The sequence below is a fragment of the Phacochoerus africanus genome, chromosome 13 (genome assembly GCF_016906955.1).
Source record: "Phacochoerus africanus isolate WHEZ1 chromosome 13, ROS_Pafr_v1, whole genome shotgun sequence".
Lineage (NCBI taxonomy): Eukaryota > Metazoa > Chordata > Mammalia > Artiodactyla > Suidae > Phacochoerus > Phacochoerus africanus.
The window spans coordinates 45,903,483-45,931,397 of record NC_062556.1 but is presented as its reverse complement, the minus strand read 5'-3'; the positions used below and the strand labels follow the sequence as shown (position 1 = coordinate 45,931,397).

At 42.4% G+C, this 27,915-nt stretch overlaps 1 protein-coding gene across 11 annotated transcripts in view; it reads left to right on the top strand.

The window, feature by feature from the left end:
• KLF12 (KLF transcription factor 12) overlaps positions 1-27,915 on the top strand; it is a 495,578-nt gene that overhangs the window by 390,595 nt on the left and 77,068 nt on the right. For all 11 annotated transcript variants that reach the window (XM_047756500.1, XM_047756501.1, XM_047756499.1 and 8 more), the window contains one exon: positions 18,023-18,085. In XM_047756500.1, coding sequence (XP_047612456.1) covers positions 18,023-18,085 — 63 coding nt within the window. The remainder of the gene's footprint in view (positions 1-18,022; positions 18,086-27,915) is intronic.

Genomic DNA, 27,915 nt, shown 5'->3' with positions numbered 1-27,915 from the left:
TTTTTTTCCTTATATAGAAATTGACAGAATATTGTAAATCAACTATAATATCAATTCTTTTTTTATAAAAAAAACATGGTATTTCTGTTTTACTGTTTTGTAATGTGCAATTTTTAGGCCTATAATTCTGTGTTGTTATTTAGTACACATACGGAATTGTTGTTCTATTTTTTTTCTGGGTTAATTATTCTCACTTCTGCAGATTTTTCAGGGATCCGTGAAGACTCTTGCTTTATTTTGTTCAAAGCAGACATAATGCTAAATAAGAAGGATGCATTTACAGGCAGTTTCCAGACCCAGCCTAGTTTGCATAACACCTGTATTTAATCAGGGACTACAAATTTAAGCAAACTGCTCTAATCATATTTTGTAAATTCAGTTTGTATTCATTATTTAAAGGAGAGTATCCAGATCAGTAGATTTAAATATAGGTTAATTCCATTTAATAGCTATTCATCCTTCCACATTTTCTAATAATGAGATCAAGGGAAAATAGTTCCCACAAATTTTTGCAGAATTTTTAAAGGTAATTTTAACTTCCAGACTTCGAAAATTGTAGTTTCATTTTTGGACAGTGGTGCCTTATTCTCAGGTTTGGCCAGACCACATCGAGAATTTAAGTATTGTAAGAGCTCAATATAAAATTGTTTGCATAATATATATGTGTGTGTTGTTTGGAAGACTATATATATGTACACACACACACACATATATATATAGGGAGAGAATATATACATTATATTTATATACAAGATATATAATACATTGTTTTCCAAAATATGTATATATGTGTGTGTGTGTGTGTATATATATATATGTGTATATATATATATAGATAGATAGATAGATAGATAGATAGATAGAGATATAGATATAGTCTTCCAAACAACAGCCAGTTCTCCAATCCTCTGACACCACCAGGGTGTCCAACGATTCAATTCAGTTCTGACACGAACTACCCAGAGTCAGCAAAGGCCCGCAGGTCAAGGGCTCGGTCCTATTGGTCTGCCCCACTTTAGATGCCAGCCCCATATGGGATCCTGGTGCTGCCCGCACTTCCTCCTAGCCAACTACAAATTGGCTCTCCCAAGAACCGCTTTCAAGTTCCATGATTCATTCGAAGAACTTAGAGAAGTGCCTTACTTAACAATTACCAGTTTGTTATAAGGGATACAACTCAGGAGCTGCAAAATGAAAGCGATGCAAAGGGCAAGGGACGGGGAGAAGGATGCAAAGCCGTCACACCCCCTCCAGGCACACCGTCCTCCTTACATGATACTGTGTCCATCAGCCCAGCCCGGTAGCACTCTGGACCCCGTTGTTTCAGGATTTTTATGGAGGGTTCATTTCGGAAGCATGACTGGGAAATTGTTGGCCATTGGTGACTGAACTCAATCTCCAGCCCCTCCCCTCCCCATGCGCGTAGGTCTGGAAGTTCTAACACTCCAGTCACTTGTTTGGTTTTTCTGGTGACCAGCCCTCCTGCTGACACTAACAGGGAGCCTGACCCTGAGTCACCTCATTACCCCTATAGCCCCCAGGGGCTTGTGAGGGGTAACAAAAGACACTGCTATCACCTAGGAAATTGCAAGGGTTCTGTGCCAAGCACGTACGTCCAAGACCAAATGTCTGTCTTTTCTTATACCATCTATATGTGGACTAATATATGTATTATAAGCAGGATTTTAGTGTTAGATGGTCACTTAAAGAGTTCAGACTACTTATGACTATATAAACGTAATTCTCAATTGCAAGCGACATTGTGTGGCAAACATGAAACAATCAGCAATTGAACTGTGCCATATGCTCTTCTATGCTATGTAGTATGTTCTAGCTATTCTCCACTTAACTTTGTTTTTATATATAAGATAGAGTTACTTCATTGTTCATGAAATAAGCAGAGCGGGATGTTTTTTAAAAGTGTGGCACGGTGTCCGTGCAGCCTGGACTTGAGTTTCAACACTGACATATGACACTGGGCTACGTCTATCACTCTCCAAGCCTGCTTTTTCCTTACTAAGCTTTCCTTACAACAAAGTGGGAATGGTGATGCCTACCTCGTGGGCTGTTGTGGGGATCATTGAGACCATTCAGTAAAACTCTAAACACATCAAATTTCATAGTAAGCTCTCATTTTTATGAAAGTGTTTGTGTATGTGTCACTGCTGCATGTCAGGGAACACCGTTGCACTCAATCGCTTTTCTTCTCTAGGATTGGTTCCTCAGTTCTTCCTTCTCCAGCATTTTAGGCCCTTTGCCATCATGCTTTTCTTCCAACTTACAGACATATGGAATGATAGTTTCCCTTCTGTTAAGAGAAAAGGAAGACGCAAATGATCTTTTGTGTGTGTGTCCCAACTGGCTATTCCAGCTCTTTCTCATCTTTCATGGGAAAGCTTCTCAAAGCAAGTTGTTTTCCAGCCTTCTTTTATCCCCGTTTTGAAGCTTTAACATTCTAGAGCCTGACACTCATCACTTTTGTAGCTTGACCTAAACAACTGTTCTTTTTCAATTTTTTTTTTTTTTTCTGGCCACACCTGTGGCACATGGAAGTTCCTGGGCCAGAGATCAAACTGGAGTCTCAGCCTCAGCAACACGGGATCCTTACTTCCCCACTGCATCACAGTGGGAACTCATAAGACTCTTTTTAGGATGGTTACCGGCTAACCATGGAATGGGTCTTTCCCAATTGCCACTTTCCTGTGTGTGTGTGTGTGTGTGTTTGCCTTTTCTAGGGCCACTTCCCGTGGCATACGGAGGTTCCCAGGCTAGGGATCTAATCAGAGTTGTAGCCACCGGCCTATGCCACAGCCACAGCAATGCAGGATCTGAGTCACCTCTTCGACCTACACCACTGGCAACGCCGAATCCTTAACCCACTGAGCCAGACCAGGGATCGAACCCTCAACCTCATGGTTCCTAGTTGGATTCATTAACCACTGCGCCACGACGGGAACTCCGCCACTTTCCTTCCTTTAAAGAGTTCAACAAAATGGCTGTTTTTACTTTTCATATGATCTTTATTTTCTGTTCGTTTTCCTCTTCTCTCATGGGCTTTCCCTTCTGATGCCTTGGTTTTTTCCTTTGCCTCTTCCCCTCCACCCTAAGGCATCTCAGAGTCAGTGCCTCGGTACTCCTCTGCCTCTGTAGTTTTTCTTTAGAAATCTCACCCACTTTTTCAGCCACGGTCTTCTGCAGCTTATGAAAATCAAATCCACTCCTGTAAGTCTTCCCTTGAGCTGCCTATAATTAAAACCGTGTTTCCTGGAGTTCCCGTCGTGGCGCAGTGGTTAACGAATCCGACTAGGAACCATGAGGCTGCGGGTTCGGTCCCTGCCCTTGCTCAGTGAGTTCACGATCCGGCATTGCTGTGAGCTGTGGTGTAGGCTGCAGACGCGGCTCGGATCCCGCGTTGCTGTGGCTCTGGTGTAGGCCGGTGGCTACAGCTCCGATTCGACCCCTAGCCTGGGAACCTCCATATGCCGCGGGAGCGGCCCAAGAAATAGCAACAACAACAACAACAAAAAAGAAAGACAAAAGACAAAAAATAAATAAGTAAATAAAACCATGTTTCCTAGCATTTCTCAAGTCTCTCAAGACGCAAGGCTCCCCTTTACCTTCCTTTACCCAGTGTCCACGGATCATACGGATCCTCCTTGTTATCTCATCAATTCTTTTCTCCCTGTTCCCTCAAGACCTCCTGGGGTTTGACTCTGGTCCCTTTATAGCCGAACTATTGCATGATCATCAGGATGATTTAATACCATTTGTCTGTATTTCCTGTCATTCTGCACTCTGTTGGCAGATGAATTCTTAAAGGATACTGTTTTCCTGGCTAATGGAAATCTTCCAGTGGCTTTGCCCTTTCTAGGGAGAAAAATCCCAAAACATCTAGCACCAGTCATCAAAGACATTCCATATTCTGGGCTGCACCGCCTTGCAGGACCTCCTGCTTCTTACCCAGGTAACCACGTGCTCTGCTCATCTTTCCCACCTCTCTCTTTGCTCCTCTTTTATCCTCATCTGCATGCCTGGGGGCTTCTCCATGCCTGCTCAGGAGACGCATCCTGGGAAACCTAGCCCCGTTTCATACCCTTAACTGGAAGTGATTTTCGCTCCTCTGCCCTCTTGAAGTAAACAATGGTTCTGTTATTTCATCATCTAAGAACTGATATTCTTAACCTTGTGTTATTATTTAACTTTTCTGCGGTAACTGTATACTCCCCCAGTTGGATGAGAATCTTTTTTTAAGATCAGAGGCCATATCCTAGATTACCTTCGTATCACCTACAATGGTTGGCAGGTGCACAGTGTATAATACACTTTAGTCAATTCTTTCTTATGTAATCTTTTTTTTTTTTAATCACAATAGTGGTCTGATGCTTCCTAAGCAACCAGAACAATAATGTCGTGATCTATATCAAATTTAGAAATAACCGACATAAAACTAGCTGTGCTTCAGTTTGTCTGTTTTGTTAATGTAATTACATCCTGTAGGTGTTGCTGAGGGACAAACTCTAGGCTCTTGGGCCAAAGCTACAGAAAGCAGTGGAAAGAAATACCAGTGCCTGGTGGTAAGAGAAGAGGGAATGATGAATTTGAACATAATTAGTGTAAAAGATGTTGTTAATTGGAGAGGGCTTGGTGCATCTTGGAAGTGTCTGTATGGTGAGTGCATTGCAGTGTGTCCAGTCCCGCTGGTACGTGGGTGTGTGATACTTCAAATATTTCTCACCAGTCTCCCCAAGCACCTTTAGCCTTTCGAGGACTGATGGATGCTTTTGGCAGCTCTTGGCTTCCCATGCCAAGTTCTAAAATAAAACGTCTCTGCATGAGCCAGCAGGTCATATCCTGGCTCCGTTGTGGTAAAGTCCTCCAAGCTCCTTGGTGGTCAGTTCTGGCAGTAAAAGGACAACCTCTGCAGGTGGCTGCAGATCAGACTGCTCTCTGATTCAATAGAGTCCATCTCTTGGATACTATTCCTTTTGATTGATTTGGTGTCTACTTAAAAACAGATAATATGAGAGAAAGAATGTATATATGCGTATGCATAGGTCACTTTGCTTACAGCAGAAATTGGCACAACATTGTAAATCAACTATACCTCAATTTTTTAAAAAAGAAAGAAAAATAGGAGTTCCCTGGTGACGTAGTGTGTTAAGGACGTTGTCAGTGCTGTGGTTCAGATTTGATCCCTGGCCTGGGAACTCCACATGCTGCAGGTGTGGCCAAAAAGAAAAAAACAAAGAAAAGTCAGGTTTTATACACATACACATACACAAATCCATAAATCTATTTCTTTTAAACACATTATTAAAATAGAGATGAGTTACATTTAATTATCACATTGAAGTTTTTCTAGCATTTGAAATTTTACTAGGAGTGGAATATAAGCTCCATTTTCTTCTCAGAGATGGCTTATCATCTTTAGGGTCTGCTTTATGCCGTTTTCATTATGCCTGAGAACCAAACGATGTAAAATTTTGCCCTTCTCAAAGGAAAAATAGTGCAGCCTGGTGAGCTATAACACCTTCTTGAGAGAACACTGAATTGTAATAGATCCAATTTGGGGTGACAAAATGCCCATATTACATACTTTAACTTTGCCTCTTTTTTTTTTTAGCCTAAATGAGGCATCTCAAAATTAATGCTGCCAGAGGCAGTAAAAGCGTTTGAAGTAATTCCTCAACTACTTACTCCTCTTTCTCGACAGAGTGCACCAAATAAAAGGCATTAGCAGTGTGACTAATAGAATAACCACCCGTCAGAATGTCTGTCAATTCATGAAATTCCTCCAGTCCCAGCCACACTAGCCGCTAAGTCAAACTGTTTCAGTGCACATATTAAAACATGGGAACCTTAATGCATCATAGACAGAATGCTGAGAAGTCATATGTCAGGCTTATATACATGCAAAGTGAAGTGGAAAATCAGAGCAATTATCAGGGTAGCGCAAGTCAGAGCAGGAATGTGGAATCTGTATTACCTGGATAAACATCAGTTCCACAATATAAGTTTTTACTCAGCAGACATGATCTAAATTGTTCCCAAGTCTCACCATAGCATTATTTCCATTAACCTTTTCAAAATGACTTCCTCTATTTTTCCTTCTTCTCCTTTCTACCGCTTCTCAGCATACCTGTTATTAGTAATTCTGTACCTAGTGCATGAAGACTGTGATGAAGAAAGCAGTAGAATTGTTGATGGGTGAGTTTAATTACTTTAAAAAAAAAGTGTGCAAGAGAGAATGTACACACGCAGATATACCCTATAAACTTATAAATGAATGTTATCAATATTACCTGTTGAAAAATAAAATAGGGAAAAAGTAGTTCGTAGAAGATCTCTGTTGTTAATATCCTAGCAAAGGAATAGCAGTTTAGAAATGTTCTCTTTTTCAGTTACTTTAATTTTAAATAACTTTTAAGATTTCAAAGTTGCAAAAATACTGTCACAGAGTTCACACATCCTTTTCACTCAACTTTTCTCCAGTTTGCATCTTACGTAATCATAGTGCAGTTGTCCAAACCAAGAAATCATCATTGGGTCAATATGATTAACTCAACTATAGACTTCATTTGAATTTCACCAGTCTCGCCACAGTGTCCACTCATTGTCCATGAATTTCTTCAGAGGTGAGCAAGTGAGGGACCCATCTGCTGTGCTGGCCCTGGACCAGTCTTGTGCTCAGACTGTTTTGGGTATGGGCTGATGCAGGGTCCAAAGAACCCATTTTCTGTGAGGCCAAAGGAGGCAGCACCCAGACCACATCAATTTTCATTCACCTTCTCTTCCATGTTGTATTTTGTCAATATACATATTTTAAATACAAAAATTAATTCATATTAAATTAAATATATGTATAAAATAATAACAGTGATTATTATTATTATTGTTTTGTCTTTTTAGAGCCTTACCTGCAGCATATGGAAGTTCCCAGGCTAGGGGTCTAATCAGAACTGTAGCTGTCAGCCTATAGCACAGCCATAGCAACGAGGGATCCGAGCACTGTCTGTGACCTACACCATAGCTCACAGCAGTGCCAGATCCTTAACCCACTGAGCGAGGCCAGAGATCAAACCTGAGTCCTCATGGATACGAGTCGGGTTCATTACTGCTGAGCGGTGATGGGAACTCCATATGTGTAAAATTACTATGTACATTTACTTAGTGATTTTTCCAGATTATTGCAAGGACAAATCTTAGGGAAAAAAAATAGGCTACCACTAGGAGTTCACATCATCATCTTTTACTTATAGAGCAATATTTAATTGTACCAGACATAGAGTCTGATACGGGGCGTATAGTGGAGAGCTGAGGACAAAATCGTTTCTGCTTCTCATTGAATAATTGCACCTGTATGTAACTACAAGCCTGGTAAAGAAGGAGAGATGCTGGAGTTCCCACTGTGGCACAGGGGGTTAAGAATCCAACTGCAGCAGCTTTGTGTTGCTCTGGATTGAGGGTTTCAATCTCCGGCCGGCACAGTGTGACATAAATTGCAGCTGTGGTTCAGATTCAGTCCCTGGCCTGAGAACTTCCATATGCAGATACAGCCATTTAAAAAAAAACAAAAACAAGGAGTTCCCATCGTGGTGCAGTGGTTAACGAATCCGACTAGGAACCATGAGGTTGAGGGTTCGATCCCTGCCCTTGTTCAGTGGGTTAAGGATCCGGCGTTGCCATGAACTGTGGTGTAGGTTGCAGACGCGGCTCGGATCCCGTGTTGCTATGGCTCTGGCGTAGGCCGGTGGCTACAGCTCCAATTCGACCCCTAGCCTGGTAACCTCCATATGCCACCGGAGCGGCCCAAGAAATAGCAAAAAAAATAAATAAATAAAAGACAAATGTAGAGAATAATGAGTCTATGGTTCAGACATGATGCAGTTTGGTGAGTTTGGGAATGTGCAGCTCTTTGAGCTGCGAGGTGAAAATCAGCAGGAGTTACCTAGATGAAGGGGTGGAGGACTCTTGGGGGAAACGGAACAAGTTAAGCAAAGCCACTTAAACTGAAAGGAGACCAGGGTGACAGGATCACTGAAAGCCGGGGGAGGGGGGGGTAATTGTGGGAAAAAGAAGGTAGAAAAGAAGGCAGACACCAGATCATAGGCATTTAGGCCATGTTGACATTTGGGTCTTTTTTTTTCAAAAGCAATGAAAAGCCACTGAAGGAATAATAGGGCAAGGAAAAAAAAAAAAAAAAAGATTTGCCTTTAAAAAGATCACTAAGATGGAGTTCCCATCCTGGCTCAGTGAAAATGAATCTGAATAGCATTCATGAGGATGCAAGATTTTATCCCTGGCCTCACTCAGTGGGTTAAGGATCCGGGCGTTGCCATGAGCTGTGGTGTAGGTCGCAGACAAGGCTCTGATCCCCTGTTGCAGTGGCTGTGGTGTAGGCTGGTGGTGGCTATTGCTCTGATTCGACCCTTAGCCTGGGAACCTCCGTATGCTTCAGGTGTGGGCTCCCCCCAAAAAATCACTAAGGCTTTCGTGCAAAAAAAATGGATTGGGGGTGGGTTTTAGGAGCAGTGTTGCTAAGTGAGAAGAGTGGATTTAACTAGATTGGTAGCTGTGGAAATGAGACGTGGATAAGATGGAGACAGTGTTGCAGGCAGGCCTGCCTGAAAATGCATTGAATGTGGGGAGGGAGGTCTGGTCAAGGCTGATTCCTGTGCTTTGAGATTGTTTGACACTCTTGATGCGGTACCATTTAGCACCCAGAGCTACACAGAAGAAGAAACAGATAATGTTTGGCTTTTCTGGCATTGAAGGAAGGGTAGAGAAGAGGATGTCTCTTAATCTTAGTCATGAGATCCCCCCATGAGCCTGAACTGAGTCATGAAACTCCAGCTTGGGGAGCCTCCAGTGTTCCCTCATTATTTATTATGTAATCTCCCACTCTCCCCCCCCGCTCCAGGGCCTTGCTCAGCTCTCACACCCCTGAACCATCTGCAGTTCTGCCGAGGCTGTTTCTCCCCTTCAGGGCCTCTTCATATCTTTAGTTTTATTTTTTGTCCTTTTTTTTTTTTTTTTTTTCCTTCAGGGCTGCGCCCAAGGCACATGGAGGTTCCCAGGTGAGGGGTTGAATCAGAGCTGCAGCTTCCAGCCACAGCCACAGCCACGTGGGATTCCGTTGATGAAGAAAGATTGATATTATTTCACAACTGACTTCCCCAATTACTAACTCCTTTGTCAGACATTTTTTTATTGATCCATCTTCTACCCCTCCCTTTGTTTCTCATTCATCTCTTCCTTTTTTTTTTTTTTTTCCCTGAGACTTTCCCCTCCAGGAATACCTTTTTATTCATCTCACACCTTCCGTTCACTCACATGTTTATATGACTAATTTAGCTCCTCTTCTTGGAGTATCTTTCTACCAGCACTCACTTTTTTGGTCAATTTTTTTTTTTTTAGGGCCACCCCTGGCTAGGGGTTCCCAGGCTAGGGGTTGAATCGGAGCTGTAGCTGCTGGCCTGCACCAAGGCCACAGCAACACCAGATCCGAGCCTTGTCTGCAACCTACACCACAGCTCAGGGCAATGCCAGATCCTTAATCCACTGATTGAGTCCAGGGATCGAACCTGCGTCCTCATGGATCCTAGTCGGATTCGTTTCCACTGAGCCACGCCGGGAACTCCCCATCATTCATTTTGATCATGAAATTTTTACTTTTCCTTCATGCCTCAGCCTAAAGGTTTTCTCCTCACAATCTTCTCTGTTGTTTTATAGCTTTAATTAATCCCCATCTATTCTTTACTCCAATAAAACTTGAAATCCCTTTTAATTTTTCTACCCTATTTTATGATAGTTGCTGCCTGAGGGCAGGGATTCTGTCTAAACCCACAGTGCCAAACTTTCTGGATAGGTGTTGTTGGGGCAGGTGTGTTGGATTGAATTAGTATTGATCAGTTATTAAAACTCTAGGTACTCTGGAGGTGTGGTAATATAGCTCAAATTTCTAAATCTAAAATGTTTTCTCCTTTTTCTACATCTCATTGCTTAGCAAACATTTATTATGTGCCTACTGTGTACTCTACATTGTGCTAAGTTCTGAGGTCGCAGTGGTGACTCAGGCAGACATAGCCATTCCCTTCCATCCTAGAAGTTCTGGTCTGGGAAGGAAATAGGGCTAATCCTACCACACTTTGTGGCAGGTAGAGGAGTTAGGACAGTGCTTGAGAAGAAGACAGTTCTCTTGTCCCTTTGGAGCATATTGTCCACTTAGACAACATAAACTAAACATATAAACAACAGTAATCTTTAGCCCATGCATGATAAGGACCCTGAGCTGTGCAAACTTGGGGCAAGGTGACCTTGACCTAGAGGTTGGGGATGGCTTCTTAGAGGAGAGTATGCGCTACCCAGGAGACAAGGAAGGAGACCCTTCAGTGTCCCAGCCACAGAGAGACACGTGGGGATGTTGGGAGATGAAGCTGCCTTAGTTAACACAAGGTAATTTACCAACCAAGTGTTCTCTCTTTAGAATTTCTCGTTCTGATTCTCATCAGAAACACGTTTTCCCCTTCAAAATACTGTAGGTTTAGCCACATTTACACTTTTAAACAAGGAAGAAATGATCACATGGATTCTGTGTGATGTTAAATCAGCCTGCTCTTTACAAAATAGCACCAGTGGTTCTGCATGGAGAGAGAATTAAGTGTGATGGGGGAAAAACAGCTTTTAAAAGATAGATGGCATTGCTCATGGTCATCTAGTTGCTGACTTGATGAAGCCTGAGAACCTAAAGAGCTCACTTAGTTTAAATACTGGAGTCACCCTTAGGTTTTTATTTGGTCAAGTGTAGCGTATATAACAATACAAACATCCAAATTAACCTGAATAATCATGAGAACCTGTATCTGGTCCACCTTCATGGAAAAAGGCAGCAATACCAAGAAATAGTTTAAAAATTATCTTTCATGTGATTTAACAAAGGGAAATTCTGATATTAAAGAATAATTGCAGAGTTATTTCTAGATTAATCTTTTCTTTCACAAACGTAGTAAACCAAGTTGTTAAAGCATATATTTTGTCCAATAATTCGATCAATTTATGGATGAAAGTGTGGGCTACTCATTTTATTAGAGAACAGAAAAAAAGTAGATTTAAGAATAGAAAATATGTGTATATAATAATTTCTTATGAGCTCGATGATTAAAATCTCTAATCATACTAGATGAGTAACTTCCTATAATAAATATTTTATTGGTCTTTGGAATAATAATTTATTCTGATTTTTCTGAGGGTTAAGCAGCCTCATATAGGGCATAAGAGCATAAAATGGCTCAAGTATTATCACAACTGGGTAAACGATGCTGCCATTTTTAAGCCTGAGGAAATGGGAAAGTCATACTTTTTTTTTTTTTTTTAAGGGAAAGATTGGTTGGGACTGAAAAATTGGAATCTTGGTATTCAGAGACAATAGATATGGAAATAGGGCTGGAGCTAGAAATCCAGGTGTCATTATTATATGGGTGGTGTCTTAAGGCCTGTCGATGGGATGATTTTGTGGGGGGGAGGCTATTTTGGAGGCTCCTTCAGCCAGGGAGTAAGCAGGTATAGACGAGAGAGGAGTTCCCATCGTGGCTCATCAGGTTAAGAATCCAGCTCGTGTCCGTGAGGATGCAGGTCAATCCCTGGCCTCAGTCAGTGAGTTAAGGATCCAACATGGCCCAGAGCTGTTGTGTAAGTCACAGATGCAGCTCGGATCCTGCACTGCACAGCCAGCAGATGAGCCTCTGATTTGACCCCTAGCTTGAGAGCTTCATATGCCGCAGGTATGACCCTAAAAAGAAAAAAAAAATGTAAAAAAATTTTAAAAATTAAAAATAAATAAATAAAAAACAGCGGAATAGGAGAGAAAAAAGGCATGTGATCTCCAGGCCATGCCAATGGTTAGAAGTTCTCCGTGAGAGGAGGAGCCTCAGTCCAAGGGAAAAAAGAGAAGGCGGTCAAGATTGAAAAAAGTCACTGATGCTGAGTAGAGAAAACTTTTCAAGGATGAAGCAATCAGTTATGTGAGGTGGGGAAATAAGGACTGAGAACCGCATGATTTGAAAACCTGGAGACCATTGGTGACCGTGACAAAGATGGTTTCCCCCAGGGGGTGTGCACCCAACCTGGACCGGATTGGGTTCTGGAGAAAAAGAGAAGCGAGGAAGTGGATTCATTGTGCCATCTAAAACTTAACATGGGGAGTTCCCGTTGTGGCGAAGTGGTTAACGAATCCGACTAGGAACCATGAGGTCTCGGGTTCGGTCCCTGGCCTTGCTCAGTGGGGTAAGGATCCGGCGTTGCCGTGAGCTGTGGCGTAGGTTGCAGACGCGGCTCGGATCGGATCCCGCGTTGCTGTGGCTCTGGCGTAGGCCAGGAGCTACAGCTCCGATTCGACCCCTAGCCTGGGAACCTCCATAGGCCACGGGAGCGGCCCAAAGAAATAGCAAAAAGACAAAAAAAATAAAAATAAAAATAAAATAAAACTTAACATGGATTATGCAGTATGTATTTAAACACCTACACTGATACCAAGGAAAGTTTCATAGAGTTGAGGGGAGAGAGAGCAAAGCCTATTAGTGCGAGTCTATTTCTCATGAGTTTCCATAGGTTTAATATTTAGCCCGGTGCCACTTTAGTCCAGGAAAACCAGTATGTTCACTTTACATCTCCTTATACTCTGGAATATTCAGTTGGGCTTAAATAAATGCTAGGTGTGTCATGAAAGCCTCTGCTGCTAATTCACTTTATCGCATCCTCTATAGTGTGGAGGAATATGCGTGTGTTCAAAAGTATTGGACGGTAACCTGAAGGAAGATGATCTGATTTTGCTGATTGCAGAGCGCACTGTGTGACCCCAGCCAGTTACCGAACTCTTCTAATCCTATTTTCTCAAAGGTAAAAGGTGGATACGAATGATTCGAGGAGCAAGTAAGGGAATTCCTGTTGTGGCACAGTGGAATTCAATCCGACTAGTTAACCGTGAGGTTGCAGGTTCGATCCCTGCCCTCGCTCAGGGGGTTAAGGATCCGGGAGCTATGGTGTAGGTCGCAGACAGTGCTCGGATCTGGCGTCGCTGTGGCGGTGGCATAGGCTTCGATTGGATCCCTAGCCTGGGAACCTCCATATGCCATGAGTGCGGCCCTAAAAAAAAGCAAAAAATTAAAAAACTAATGTGACTGAAGTACTTTGCATGGTCTGGCACCTAGTAAAGGCTTAGTAAATGGAGATGACGTTGTACTGCTGTGAGTACTGACTTGTTCTTGGGTGGGATGTAGCCAAAATTCTATCCAGTTTAGTCCACAGAAGGTAGGTCTTCTAACAAAGAATAGAAGAAATAAGATGTCAGAGAAGAAGCCAGACCTTAGAAACCACAGTCTTGGTTCATGCTCCTCTATAACGTGTTGATTTCTCTTATTTCCTCGCCTTTAGGGAAGTCACATCAGCTTAGTAGTTAAGACTGCAGGCTCCGTAGAGCACATTGGTAACCTCGGTCCCCTGGAATTAGCTGGATATTTCCATACCAACCTCTTATCCTTTCCAATCCAATTGGCACTGCTAATGATGTAAAGCTAACATGTAGGCACTGTTCTAAATACTTTAATACTATCAACTCATTTAATCTCGCAGGCCAAAGAGGTGACCTCTGTTTGTGCAGATGAGAAAAGGGAAGTGCAGACAGGTTACGTAACTTGCCGTAAGATGACACTGTGGGTAAATGGTGGAGCCAGAATTCAATCCTGGGCAGTTATACAGTTTGTCCTCTTCAGTACTTCATCCTGATTCCACTGGAGGCTATAGGATTGGATTGAAGTTGTGACAGCTTTTCTGCAGTGGAGCTGTAGTAAAAAGGTAGGATGCCCTTCCTAGCAGTTCATCAGGGATCAAGAATTTGCTTTGGGCCTGAGGGTTTCACATCCTACCACCAGGCACCTGTTGTCCAGGTAGGTTCAGGAAACACTGAAAACCAGAGTGATTGCATTCTCTTGATGAACTATAAATGGTAGTCCTTAAAATACAAGATTCGAGCATCAGGTCCCTTAGTACTTAGATCCAAAGAAGGAAGAGTCATTCTTGTATTAAGGTATCTAAAAAGTTCTCACATGCTTAGCAAGAAAGCTAAATTAAGCCCTTGTTGCGTAAAATTATAAACATGCTGTCTGCCTCAGATGAGTAAGAGTATATAAATAGAACAGTTGGTGTACATGGCCTTAATATTATAGCTTCCTTTTTTCTATGTAATGTAAATCACCAAATGCAAGCATTTCTATCTGACATAAACTGTCAGTCTCAGAAGGGCCCATTGTAGGATTCAATACATGTTATGCAACAACCAAGACTGCCCTTTTTTTCAGCATGGTGACTTTTTTTTTTTTTTTTTCCTTGCCATATCCAGCGGTTAGTACTCAGGGCTGAAACCCTTAGTTATAGAACAAAGTGGCTTAGCAGTAATCGAGCCTGTGTGAGGCTAAGGGAAGAATAATGAACATTCCCTGCAAGCTTCCTGCCTGGATGCAGGTGCAGGAATCAGGAGGTCATGAATAATGCATGACATGCAGATTAGATGGTGGTTTCTCCTACTGGGGTTTTGACTTTGCTACCTTTGCTGGCTGCTATATGTGGAAAGGAGGTAGGTGATGGCAAAAAAAAAAAAAAAGTATCACGATTTAAAGACTCTGGGCTCACAGAAACACTGCATATTCTTTTGAAGAAATAAAACTGGGGGGGAGGGTCGCTGAAATGCAAACCTTTATGGTCTGTTTTACTGGGTAAAGTAAGCTCCAGGTTATCGATTTCCTCACTTTGGAAAGGGCAAAAAGCTTTCTTGTTTTACCATCTTAATTTAAGAAGGCTTATAATAAGTATTTGGTCATACAGAGACAATCAGGAATTCGTTGAAGACTGTTCAACTGTTACAGAAATTATCTACTTATAATATTTGATCTATGGATCAATGAAGTTTTGCTAAAAGATACCATTACCTAGAGACTGTTGTAATTATAAGTTCAACAGACCCATTTTTTTTTCCATTGATATATGCAATAAGAAACATCAATAAGTGAATACTTCTCTATCATTGAACTTCACCTGGTGGAATTATCTTGATGAATAGAAATAGGGATAAGGAGGAAGTAATATGAGATAAACATTTAAAGGAAACAGAGTGAATTAAAGAACTGTGAGTATTTGGACTGTTACACCTTAAAATTGTATTTAGGCACCAGGATTCTGAAATCCCTGGGTTGGTGGGGGGCGGGGTGTAGGGAAGGTTCAGAAGATTTCCTGCATTTTCCCCTTAGGTCAGGGGAGTTTTACTGGGGAAGACATTTTTGAGGCTCACCATTCCATTTGGATGATTGTTGTTCAAGCAGACAGAGAAAAAGAAGAGAAGAAAGAAAGGAATCTTGCTACCTTGTGTATAATTCTTCGGCATTTTTCTTGCATGTTTGTTTGCGCGCTCTCTCTCTCTCCAGTTGGGGGGACTGGAATATGAGCTGGCTTTCATTTCTAGCTGAGTCTGTCATTTCCGCTAGGCCCCAGGTTGGCCAGATGCCAAGACCAACAGGTGATCCTTGTAGCTGCAAAACAGCAGGAAGTGGGCCGAGCTTGAATGAGACAGTTCACCAGAGGGGCTGTCTGGCCTCTCTCCATCTTTCTGCATAATTAACATCCCCTCCCCCATATGGAGCAGAAAACCTGTGCTGAGCAGCTCAGCTGCAGCAGCCACTGAGCAGCACTGTGAGGAAAAGAATGTTAATAAGGGATGTTGGAAGAAATAAGCCTTCCGAGTGCAAAGTGCAGTCTGGCTCTGGGTTCACAGAAAGACTGCCCTTGGCTCTTCTGAGGGGCTAGAACTGTATTAGCTGTTTTGAAAGGGTTTTCCCTCACTGAACAACTGCAAAGACCTAGGATGCTAATGAACCTTGGGGCTGGTGGTTCCGACTGGACTTGAAGAGCCCTTTAAAATCCCTGTTTTCTTTCTTGTCTTGAACATAAGAATGTCTGAGACACGAAGAGTAAAAGCAACAGGAGCTTAAAGACTGCCTAGATCTCACGAACTCTGGTAGAGACGGAACAAAGCAGGAAGTTGGCCACGAGAACAGGAAGTAAATTGTGTTGCCCGTAAGTGATCTGCAAAAAAGTGGAGGTTCATGGAGAGTCAAGGTAGTTCCTGCTTAGAAGATACTGGCGGTTCCTAGAAATTTAAGCTGTTACCAGTGGGTGACTCCAACCCTGGAAGCTTGTAAAGCAATGTAGTCTTTACTGTCTTTTCCCCATGGTTTAGCTGAAGTTTTGAATTGATTGCATCTCCCTTCCGGCTCAGAGCGTCACATATAGAAGCTCTTTCTCCTGGAAATACCTATTCATCTATCCTTTCTCCCCCATCCCCCGTGCTTCTGTGCCTGGACATCTGAATGAAGCTATTGAAGTAGGGGAGAACTTTTTTTTTTTTCTTCCACCCTCTAAGGTTTAGTGTCTGAGGGCCTGCAAATTAAACTGACAAAAGATAGATTAGCAAGAGGAAAAAAACAGATTGTTTACACAAAAACATGTATGCATGCATGTACTCAGTGGTGAGTAACTCAAAGGGGTGGTTAGAATGTGGAGTTTATAGGAGTCCCTTGGTGGCTCAGCGGATTATGGATCTGGCATTGTCACTGCTGCAGCTCTGGTTACTGATGTGGCATGGGTTCAATCCTTGGCCCCAGAATTTCTGCATGGTGTGGACTTGGCTTAAAAAAACTGAATTTGGAGCTTATATACCATCTTAACAGAGGTAATAAATGGTGGAGAAGTACTTGTCAAAAGGAAAGAGGGCCTGGGGTTCTAGGGGAGCAAATTTTTGAAAGGTAACTAGGAAGTGTAGGGGGAAAACTAATGGAAAACAAGGGTGGTTTATGCCAACTCATCTCTGTACCATTTCTGATGATGAGTTGTGCTTTGATCTCCTCCTCTTCCTGGTATGGGAGGGCGAACACCTTTACAAATGAAAATATTCTTTACAAAACTTAAGTTTATGCCCTGCTGTTAGGTATATAAAGGGAACGTAGAGGCGTTCCCTGGTGGTGCAGCGGGTTAAGGATCCAGCGTTGTCACTGTGGTGCTGTGGATTCGATCTCTGGTCTGAGAACTTCCATGTGTTATGAACATGGCAAAAAAATATAAAATAAAAAATAAAGGGAAGGTAGGCAGCTTTCTATGCCTGCAGTTTCTCAGTTGCTTTCCAATTGAAATAATCCTTATGCCAAAGGAGTGTACTTTGGGGTGGCTTATCCTGATCCCCTTCGTTATCTTGCTTTTTAGGGCTTTAAATCTACAGGTCGACTGAGGAAGTGTGTACTTAGACTGTCTCCTTTGTCCTTCTTGTGAGAACAGATAGCAGAAAAGGTTTATTCAGGGCCAACACCAGACCTTACATTACTTTTTTTTTTTTTTTTTTTAGGGCTGTGCCTGCAGTATATGGAAGTTCCCAGCCTAAGGGTTAAATCGGAGCTGCAGCTGCCAGCCTGCGCCACAGCCACAGCAACACCAGATCCAAGCTGTGACCTCCACCAAGCTCATGGCAATGCGGTGTCCTTAACCCACTGATCGAGGCCAGGGATCGAACTCACATCTTCATGGATAACTCAACAGGTTTTTAACCTGCTGAGCCACAGTGGGAACTCCAGCATTACTTTTATGTGCTCTTAAACCTGGCAAGGACTACGTACACAACAGAAACTTTTTGTTGGCCTGAATGCATGAATTAACTTATTAAAACTGGTGGTCCTGCTTTTGGGGATCTTCACAGCGAACTTTGTGTGCCAAACGTTGGTTATGGTGAAAGTGGTGGAATGGGAAAGAGAGGCTTTCGGTCTGCAGGTATTTAACTGCATCCATTTCCTAAGAGGTGATCAAGTTCCAGGATATCTTATATGATGCAAATCTAAAGGAGATCATTTATCAGCCAGATCCCTTTGTATTCGTTCATTTATCATCAGGAATATGCTCTTGTAATGACTGGATTACTCTCATCTACCTGTAGGGTACATCCGTCCCCAGTGTCCAGGGTCCGGGGAAATCGAATGAATAATCAGAAGTTTGCTTGGTGAGTATACAGTTTAAGTTATGAGAATTTGTAAGTCTTATGGAAAATGTTAATAGGCTATGTTAAAAGAGAATTGTTCTTGATTCTCTGTAGAGATTACATTTCTACTGACTAATTACCTTATCTCCCCTTCCTTTGGAAAGTCCTAAACAGACATCAAGAGTCCATTTCCAGCCAAATGTCTTCACTTACCAAAAACTGAGCATAACATTTTTTCCCTAACAGATATGGCTTGTTTCCCAGGATTATTAACTATTATATTTTTAAACAATGTTTCCCATTTTTGGAGATACTATAATTTTTTTTGGTGAGATTTAGACAACATTTTAGAGTTTTCTCAGGGACTAACATCTATTTATCATGAAGATTTTCATAGTAAATTAATCTATTATACTAATTTTGATGAGTACTATTTAGATGACTTGCTCTGACCTAAGCCTTAAATAACGAGGGATTTGGGGTTTTGTTTTTGCTTTTGCTTTTCAGGGCCACACACGTGGCATATGGAAGTTCCCAGACTAGGGGTCGAATCTGAGGTTGCAGCTGCTGGCCTGTGCCACAGCTCACAGCAATGCCGGATCCTTAACCCACTGAGTGAGGCCAAGGATCAAACCTGCATCCTCATGGATACTAGTGGGGTTTGTAACCTACTGAACCACAAAAGGAACTCCCAGATTTGTGTTTTTAATTTGGGGAAATATGAAGATCTTCTCTTCCTGACTGGTTCTGGAACAGAAATAGAGATGGAACTTACCAGAAATGATCTGAAAAATTATTTCAACCGTAGAGCATTGACTACTGATTCTTTAAAGATGGGAATTCAAGTGTTTCACAAATGTTTCAAAGGAAACAAAAAGTAAAAGTAAATGTAGTTTTGAAATCCATATTTGTTTACATTACTCCGTTCCACAAAATTAACCGTCCTTGGAAGATACCTTTAGTGTATCTTCAAAAAAAGGAAGGAAGGGAGGGAGGGTGGATGGAGGGAAAAGAAAAAAAAAAGAGGGAGTTCCCGATGTGGCACATCGGAAACAAATCCAACCAGGAACCATGAGGTTGCAGGTTCCATCCCTGGCCTCACTCAGTGGGTTAAGGATCCGTCGTTGCCTTGAGCTGTGGTGTAGATCGCCAGTGTGGCTCGGATCCTGCGTTGCTGTGGCTGTGGCGTAAGCTGGCAACTGTAGCTCTGATTGCACCCCTAGCCTGGGAACCTCCATATGCCTCTTTTTAGGGTGTGGCCCTAAAAAGACAAAAGACAAAAAAAAAAAAAAAGAACCGTGTAGTGTCATACTTCAAAGGTGAATAAAAATTCACAGGTCTCTATTCTAACTTCAATGATTCACACTTAGAATGGGATTTTGATTAAAAACTATGCCTTTTTTTTTTCAAGTATGGGAAGATGATTACCAAAGATTGAGCTTCCAAATTAATTTTATTCCTACATCAGGATTATTTTTAGACACAAAATAATGATTCTTTGGATTTGAATAGTGCCTAATCAGCTCGCCTCCCTTCCCCCATTAAATCTAATTAACCCTCACAATAGCTTGGGGATGTTGTTAAATATTATGCTTTTCTTTTTCACGGAGGGGGACGTGGAGCACCCAGGGAGCAGCCACTCGCTTACACACATGTCTAAAAGCTGGGCCGTCTCTCATGGTTTCTCACAGTCGCTAAAGCGTATTGTCCCCCATCCAACCTGGAAAGCTGGGGGGATGATAACGTGGATGGCCAGGACATCAAAGGAGAGGGAGAACTCAGGTTGCTTTGGACGTCATGGAATTGATATTCCTATTCAGTCCAAGGCATGTTGTGCTCAAGAATCTTCCAGAGACCATGACACGCTCAAGTGGGTGGCAGAGCTCACGGGTTGAGTACCATGTGCTCAGAATCGAGATCCAGTTTCTACAGCTCATTGCTCCGTGGCTGTTTGTGGAACACCAAGTACAGGACACAGGTTTTTTTTCCTCACTTGTCCTTCCTAGAGCATTAGAGCAACAAGGCTTTGTTCCTCTAGGATTCATGGCACGTTATTTGGTTGGTAAATTTAAACTCCGTTTATCTTCAGAGAAGGAATCCATGAAAAACAAAAAATCTTTACTATGGGCCTTGAGAAAATTCAGCTTTTATTTATTCAACATGTATTTACCTTCCCAGGCCCCGTGAAAAGCACTAGATTAGAAAGAGAAATAAAACATGGTTTCTGTCCTCATGGGACTCACTGTCTCGGAGCGGGGTGTGTGTGTGTGTGTGTGTGTGTGTGTGTGTGATGTCACACATGTATAATATACAATATTATATGATATTATACAAATAATATAGAATAAAATGTGGAACACCCTCTGAGAGAGTTGTAGTAGAATGTTCAGAGGAGAAAGTTATCAACTCTATTTAAGACTAGTTTGGGAGTGGGCAGTAGAAATTGGGAAGCCTATGAAGGAAGGAAGATTTTTCAGAAGACCATCCCCAAGGAGGTTTTTGGGTAAAGACCCAGAATTAAAAGGAAAAGCAGGGAGTGCCCATTATGGTTCAGTGGGTTGAAGAACCTACCCTCATGTCTCTGAGGATGCGGATTCGATCCCTGGCCTCGCTCAGTGGGGTCAGGATCTGGCGTTGCCACAAACAGTGGCGTAGGTCACAGGTGAGGCTTAGATCTCATGTTGCTGTGGCTGTGGTGTAGACGGGCAGCTGCAGCTCCGATTTGACTTCTGTCTTGGGAACTTCCATGTGCTGCAGGGTTGACAAAGTGCTCCCTTTATGGACTCAAACATGTCCACAAAGACCTGGGGACCTTTCTACATTAACTCTAGCAGGCGCGCACATGGTTTTAATACACCTGCTTCATTTGGTCGTGAGTTCGTTACAAATCCTATTGCCTATACTCCCTCGAACTTTTCTTAAGCAAATACTATGAAACTGGTATATGGAATAAATCAGCCGGCTAGGAAGAAGCCCCGTGAATCACCCGGCCTCTACCTCTAGTGAAGTGATAAACACTTGCTAGTTCTTTGTGAAATATTGACTCTGAAAATCCAAAAGGTTTAAATACTCCTGCTAGCCATAGAGATGAAAGCGTTAGTTGTGCTCCCCAAAATAGAAGTTTGGGATCATTTATAGAACTAGATGCCAAGTTCAACACTTAGGTCTGGCTTGAGTTAGATGTGCAAACACTGTATGTGAGTGATGCTGGGTGATTCTGTGAAGCTTGCACGTGCTCTAGTCAGTTAAAAAATATTGTTCCTCACATAAACAATTACACCTCAGTCAAAGATGAAAAGGCTTGAGCGTCTAAGTTATGCCTAGGAGATGCATGACAATTGGTAGGTTTGTAAATGTCAAGGACATTTGAGCTTTCAAACCATGTTTACTATTGAGTTAAAGATGGCTTGAAATTTTAAGTCGTGTTTTTCTGTGCATCCTGTGCCTATGAGAGGTGGCATCCATTGGCCTCATGCCTGTGGCAGCATTTCCTCTGGAGCTCAAGAAATGTGTAGAAAAGAATGTCTCTTCAAGGCAAACAAACCTGCTGCAATGGAAAGAAATTGTGGTAGAAATGTACATAGCCAGGAAGGAGCTGAAAGCACCAGGATGTAGGGGATCCAATGACAGATGCTGGGTAAGAGCCAGGTCTGTTAAAACTATCTGCTAACTCGCAGGGATTAAAGAATGGCAGAAAGAATTTCTTGCAGGACATATTAGCGCCCCAACAAAGAACACGAGATCATTGTCCAACTCATTGGGCATTCAGTTCGTCAGAGGTAGCAATCCAGGCCAGACGGGAACTCTCTCCATCAGAATGGCTCTCCCCTCACTGCCATCCTGCTCCAGGAATATTTGTTCATTTGCACATTGAAGAAGCCTTTGAGGTTCAGCATGTGAACTGCATTCTCTGTGCCTTGTATCCTAGCTCTCCTCTTCCGCACCTTCCTTTGATACCGTATCCATGCAAATTATAACTATACAACCTTTTTGAGAGCATTTGCTGTTCTTTTCTTGCATTTGATAATGATGGGAGGGAAAGTATTTTGCCCCATTTGGGGCAAATGGGTAGAAAGGGGGCAAATCTTATTAAAGAATTGAATGTGCAGGAGTTTCTGCCGTGATGCAGCAGGATCGGCAGCGGCATCTTGGGAGTCTGGGCGTCTTAATCCCCAGCCTGGCACAGTGGGTTAAGAATCCAGCATTGCCCCAACTGTGGCTCAGATCTGCTCTCTGGCCTGGGAATCCCCTATGCCAGGGGACAGCCAAAAAAAAGAGTTGAATGTGCAAATAGCTTTTCTTCTTCCCAGTTCTTTTTACTTGAAGCTGTTGTATTCTGATATCAACCCCATGAGAATTGATGTTTCCAAGTCATCTCCCAGAGCTTTTATTCCCAAAACTATTCTAGAAATCTGGAACCTGTGTTTGGTATGGATGAGTAGGATGGAACCAGAATAGGGAGGAGGGTGTGGGAAAGACCTCTGAACACTGAAGTTGATTTAAGGCTCCAGGTGTTCTGGGATCACTGGGAGGATTCCAAAAACCTTCATGGAGTATATGCTCATTTTTAGCTTTTCACGTTCTTCTCTTCATTTCTCGTTCCGCCTTGCTCCAGTCTGAAAGATTTCGAGGACCGGGGCGTGTATGGTTGTTTGATTAAAGCGACAGTAATAGTTGTACTGTTCATTCAAAACATAAATCTAGGGCGCTTATGTGAGGGAGGTATGTGTCACGTCATAGCGACTATGTGCCATTTATATGATGATGAAGAAAATGAGGCATTTTTTTAAGAGGAATTGTCATCAGTAAGATAGCAGTAATTTTCTCTCACCACTAGTTTCAGTCATGATTCCTTTCTTATCAACATGCCTGACATGTTAGGTAGCTGTATACAAAAGAAGCTCCAGTTTTGATACCATATCCATGCAAATTATGACGCATTCTGGGTATGAATCGCATTTCCCATTTGGAAGTGAAAAAGTTCCGTGTCACAAATTTTGGGAAGGGCAGGAAGAACCTTTTCACACGTTGAGGTTTTATTGTTGGGTATGCAGTGCTACAGTGAGCTTCAATATATGCTGAGAGTTGCAAATGTTGGACCGGACTTCATCCAGTCTTTTTGAGGGATATAAGTCCTGTGGATTTTTGTCATGAGAATAAGAACATTCCTTCTTATTTAAATGTTTTTGCCTTAATTGAGGAAGGCACTATCATTGATGATATTGCAGTCAAATGCTCCACCATGGAGGTATACCCCCTAAAGTTGGTCTTGGAAATTTTTAGCAAGTTGATAGAGAACTAGCCCTTTAAGCGGGGGTGGGGGCAGAATATTTCTGATGTTGCAGGGCCATAAAGGAACTAAAAACATCATCAAGTTCAGTTCCACCCCTCCTGTAACAAATGTAGACATGGAGATAGAAAGACAAAAGTGTGTTATGCGTCAGAAGGGGCCGTAAACCCAGGTCTCTGAGCTCCTGTCCAGTCATCTTTCTGCTCCGTGACAGTTGGTTACCTGTGGGCAGAACAAGAGACATGCTCAAGAGGAAACAAGATGGATGTTTAATTCAGTACAAGGGAAGTAGAAAGCCTTTTTTTTTTTTTTGTCTTTTTGCCATTTCTTGGGCCACTCCATATGGAGGTTCCCAGGCTAGGGGTCAAATCAGAGCTATAGCCACTGGCCTACACCAGAGCTACAGCAACACGGGATCCAAGCCGCATCTGCAACCTACACCACAGCTCACAGCAACGCCGGATCCTTAACCCACTGAGCAAGGCCAGGGATCGAACCCGCAACCTCATGGTTCCTAGTCAGATTCGTTAACCACTGAGCCATGATAGGAACTCCGGGAAGCAGAAGGCTTTTGAATGCGAGTTCCCCAGAGATGGATGTGCTGAGAGGAGAGAAGGCAGAAGGAGGAGAGGCCTGATGAAGACTTTGCTCTCCATCTCAGGGTGTGGCAGGTGCTCCCTGCCAAAATGTTTTGCCATCATCTTACAGGTCCTTGCCCACTCATTACTGATAGATAATATTGACCATGTTAGTTTAATTTCTAGTGCATTTCACGACTTCCTGACTTACAGGGCGAAAACTAGATGCTGTGTCTAAACTTTCATATGTGAAAACTCTAGTTCCCAGAATGCCTGACCGGCCTTCCTGTTTTGTTTGGTTTTCAATCCATACGTGCTGGCAAGGAAGTAACAGCAGGTTGCCTTTAGATGTCGTTTGGAAGCATGTTCTCTCCAGTGTTTGATAGCAGACTCAGAAAATGGACCACAATTTGTATCATCATGAACCAGTGTGCAAGTTCAGTGCACACTGAATTACAGTGAAAAGAAGTACCTCCATACTGTTGCTGCATTTCACGTCCCTCCACATTCATATCTTATGTTCTAATCCAGTGGTGGCTGTGATATCCTTTGGCTACTTCCACCACCTCCTCAAATTTAGCTTGGAGACAATTATGTATGCTTTAAACGTGTGTGTTGTCTTTCACCGTCCCCTTCTTCATGACTTTTGGTCTGATTTTCTTACATTCTCAATTATCCAGAATCTCGGTAAGAACCCTCATGGCAAAAGCATTTTACATTCCTGTTAATATCCACTGATGTTTGTATCTCATATTACTTTGGTTACAAATGAGAATGATTTGGGGAAAAAATTAAAGGAAGTTATTTTCTACCATTATATTCTAATTATGGGAGAATTAAGGCTATAAGCTCATGCTGAGCTAAGAGGTCACCGCTTCTGAGATATTTTTCTATTAAAAGTCCCTGAGTAATTTGTTTTTACCAACCTGCTGCTCAGAACTGTATTCGTGTCTTATTGGGCCTGTCCGTGTCCTTGGTGTTATTCCTGGCATCGTTTCAGCACTGTCGCTCGGTGTGATACTGTCGTATATTAAAACATCTGTGTCATATTGACTCATTTTAGCATGACCAAGAAATATTAGTTCAGGATTCAAAAGGACTTGTCTGGAAAAATCTAAAAATACATGGAGACTGAACAATATACTTCTAAGTAATACATGGGTCAAAGAAGAAATTGCAAGAGCAATGTAAAAGGATTTTTACATGGACCCCATGTAGTTGAAAGTCTGGGTATAACTTTACAGCCGGCCCTCTGCACCTGTGGTTTGCCCTTCACCAGTTACACCAACCTGGGGTCGTGTAGTTCTGTAGTAGGTTCATACTGAAAAAAATCCATGTGTAAGTGGATCCACACAGTTCAAACCTGTGTTGTTTAAGGGTCAACTGCAAATGAGAACACAGCTTGTCAAAATTTGGAGGCTGCATCAAAAGCAGTACTTAACAAGAATATTTATAGCATTGAATGCATGTATTAAAAAAGAGTAAGGGGAGTTCCCATCTTGGCTCAGTGGTTAACGAATCCGACTAGGAACCATGAGGTTGCGGGTTCGATCCCTGGCCTTGCTCAGTGGGTTAAGGATCCGGCGTTGCTGTGAGCTGTGGTGTAGGTCGCAGACATGGTTTGGATCCCGAGCTGCTGTGGCTCTGGTGTAGGCTGGTGGCTACAGCTCTGATTCGACCCCTAGCCTGGGAACCTCCATATGCCACTGGTGTGGCTCTAAAAAGACAAAAAAAAAAAAAAAAAAGGAAGAAACTAAAATCAATAATCTTACGTTTTTACCCTAGGAAACCAGAAAAAGAAGAGCAAATGAAATCCAGAGTAAGCAGTAAAGAAACAGCAAAACAGCTTCTTTGTAATTCTGAGATTTGTAGCGTGATTTTTCATATAATTGTTTCTCAACTTGGTTTTATACAGCTTAAGGGTGTTTAAAATCAAGAATCATGATTTACTCTGGGAAAGCCATTTAAACTACCGCTTTTTATAGTTGGTTAAATTGTGTAATGTGCATTATCCTCCATTACAGTCCCCTCCCTGTTAAACTTGTTCAGATGTAGAAATTTAAAATAATGGTCATGTTGTAATGAAACAGGCAGAATAAGGGGATGAGGGTGGTCATTAATGAATAATGCAGGAAAAGCTGTCCCGATATGAAAAAAATACATATCTATGATAGCACCAGTACAAGTTATGATTAATGCATCAAATTAAAATGATGAAAAATCTTATTTTATATATATTTAGAGGAGCCATGTTCTTTCTTAGTCTTTCGCAGTATTTTTCAGTGGATGTATTTGCGCTAAAGAAATAGCTAATCAGATTTCCCTGGTGGCTCAGTGGGTTAAGGATCCAATGTTTTCACTGCTGTAGCTCTCATTACTCCTGTGGCATGGGTTCAGTCCCTGGCCCGGGAACTTCCACATGCCACAAGTGTGGCCAAAAAAATAGCTAACTAAAAATAAAGCTGCTTTCAAAATATATATTTGAAAGAATAATGACTGAATGTTAGGACCCAATCAGAAATCCTAATATATTCTTGAATATGCTGGAAATACTGCTCAGGACCCTAAATCTTAAGGGGTTTCCCTGTGAGAGTGCTTGGGTACCAGCGGTTTTGTTTTGGTTTTTGTCTCTCAGTCACATTTGCAGTGTCATCTTTCTAGCCATGGAGATTTCTCTGTATACACATGGACAGCGAACTAGCAGGTGTATTTTTTTTTTGTTTTTTTTTTTTTTTTTGCTTTTTAGGGCCACACCTGTGGCATATGGAGGTTCCCAGGCTTGGGGGCCAATCAGAGCTGCAGCTGCCGGCCTACACCACAGCCAGAGCAACGCCAGATCCATGCTGAGTCCGCAACCTACACCACAGCTCACGGCAACACTGGATCCTTAACCCACTGAGCAAGGCCAGGGATCAAACCCGCAACCCCATGGTTCCTAGTCAGATTCATTTCCGCTGTGCCACAACAGGAACTCTGCGAACTATCAGTTTAAAAATGAAATATATCTTCATCTTACTCTGATTTTCCTCAGCTGACTACTAGATTTTCATAAAGTTTCCAAGTAATTTCCTTCAAATTGGTTATTGATTATTTTTCTTAGTATAGTAGCAGGTAACCTAAGAAAGGACGAATATCCTCATAACGAATATACTTCTTTTCATCAATTTTTTAGAGAGCTGTAGGTACTATGTGAGCTGTTTCCCCACTTCCTCCCCCCAATAAAGCCAACCCCATATCACACGGGTTTTAGTCACAGCTGCTCTGCATAAGCCCTCAGCTAGTAAGTAGCTGGATTGCCAAGGACCCTGCTGAAATCCACTGTCTATAGCCATTCTCTCTGCCTCGGTTTTCTTTTAGTTTCATCTCTTTTATCAGGTGAGGTTCTTTTGTCGGAAGGAATGGAGACTGAGTCTAACTTCAGCAAAAAGTCATTCTGTCGGCGGACATGAAGTGGGTTGCAGAGTCATAGGGAAGACAAGGAGCTGGGCCTCGGGAAGCCAAGTTGAATAAGCAGGTGCAGGCCTAGAAGAGTCAGCTCCAGCTCCTTGATCACAGCAGAGGAAGCCCGAGTCTGATCAGTCCCAGCCTGGCGCAGGTCCTCAGCCCTTGGCCAAGGAGGGGAGGCTGCTTTGCTTAACAATCCCATGAAAACCACACATCCTGGAGGGTTTCTCAAAGGAAGAGGAGATGCTGGTTCCAAACAGTGATGGGAAAGACGATGCTTCGTACACCAGCACCCTCCTCCTGCCCTATTATGCAGTGAACTTGACCCTGCCATTCAAGGTAGTTAATAACTCCAGTGTTGTGCCTCCGAGGCAATGTCTTCTTCTATTTTGGGTGACGAAGGCACTCCTGCACTTAGTAACTAAAACGAGTGGCTTCTCTTAGGTTTTCCTCTTGCATGTCCAAAGCCTAACAAGAATGTTTAGTCCAAAGAGACTTCATTCTTCCTGAAACTTCAAATTCTCGAGCCTCATCCCCTC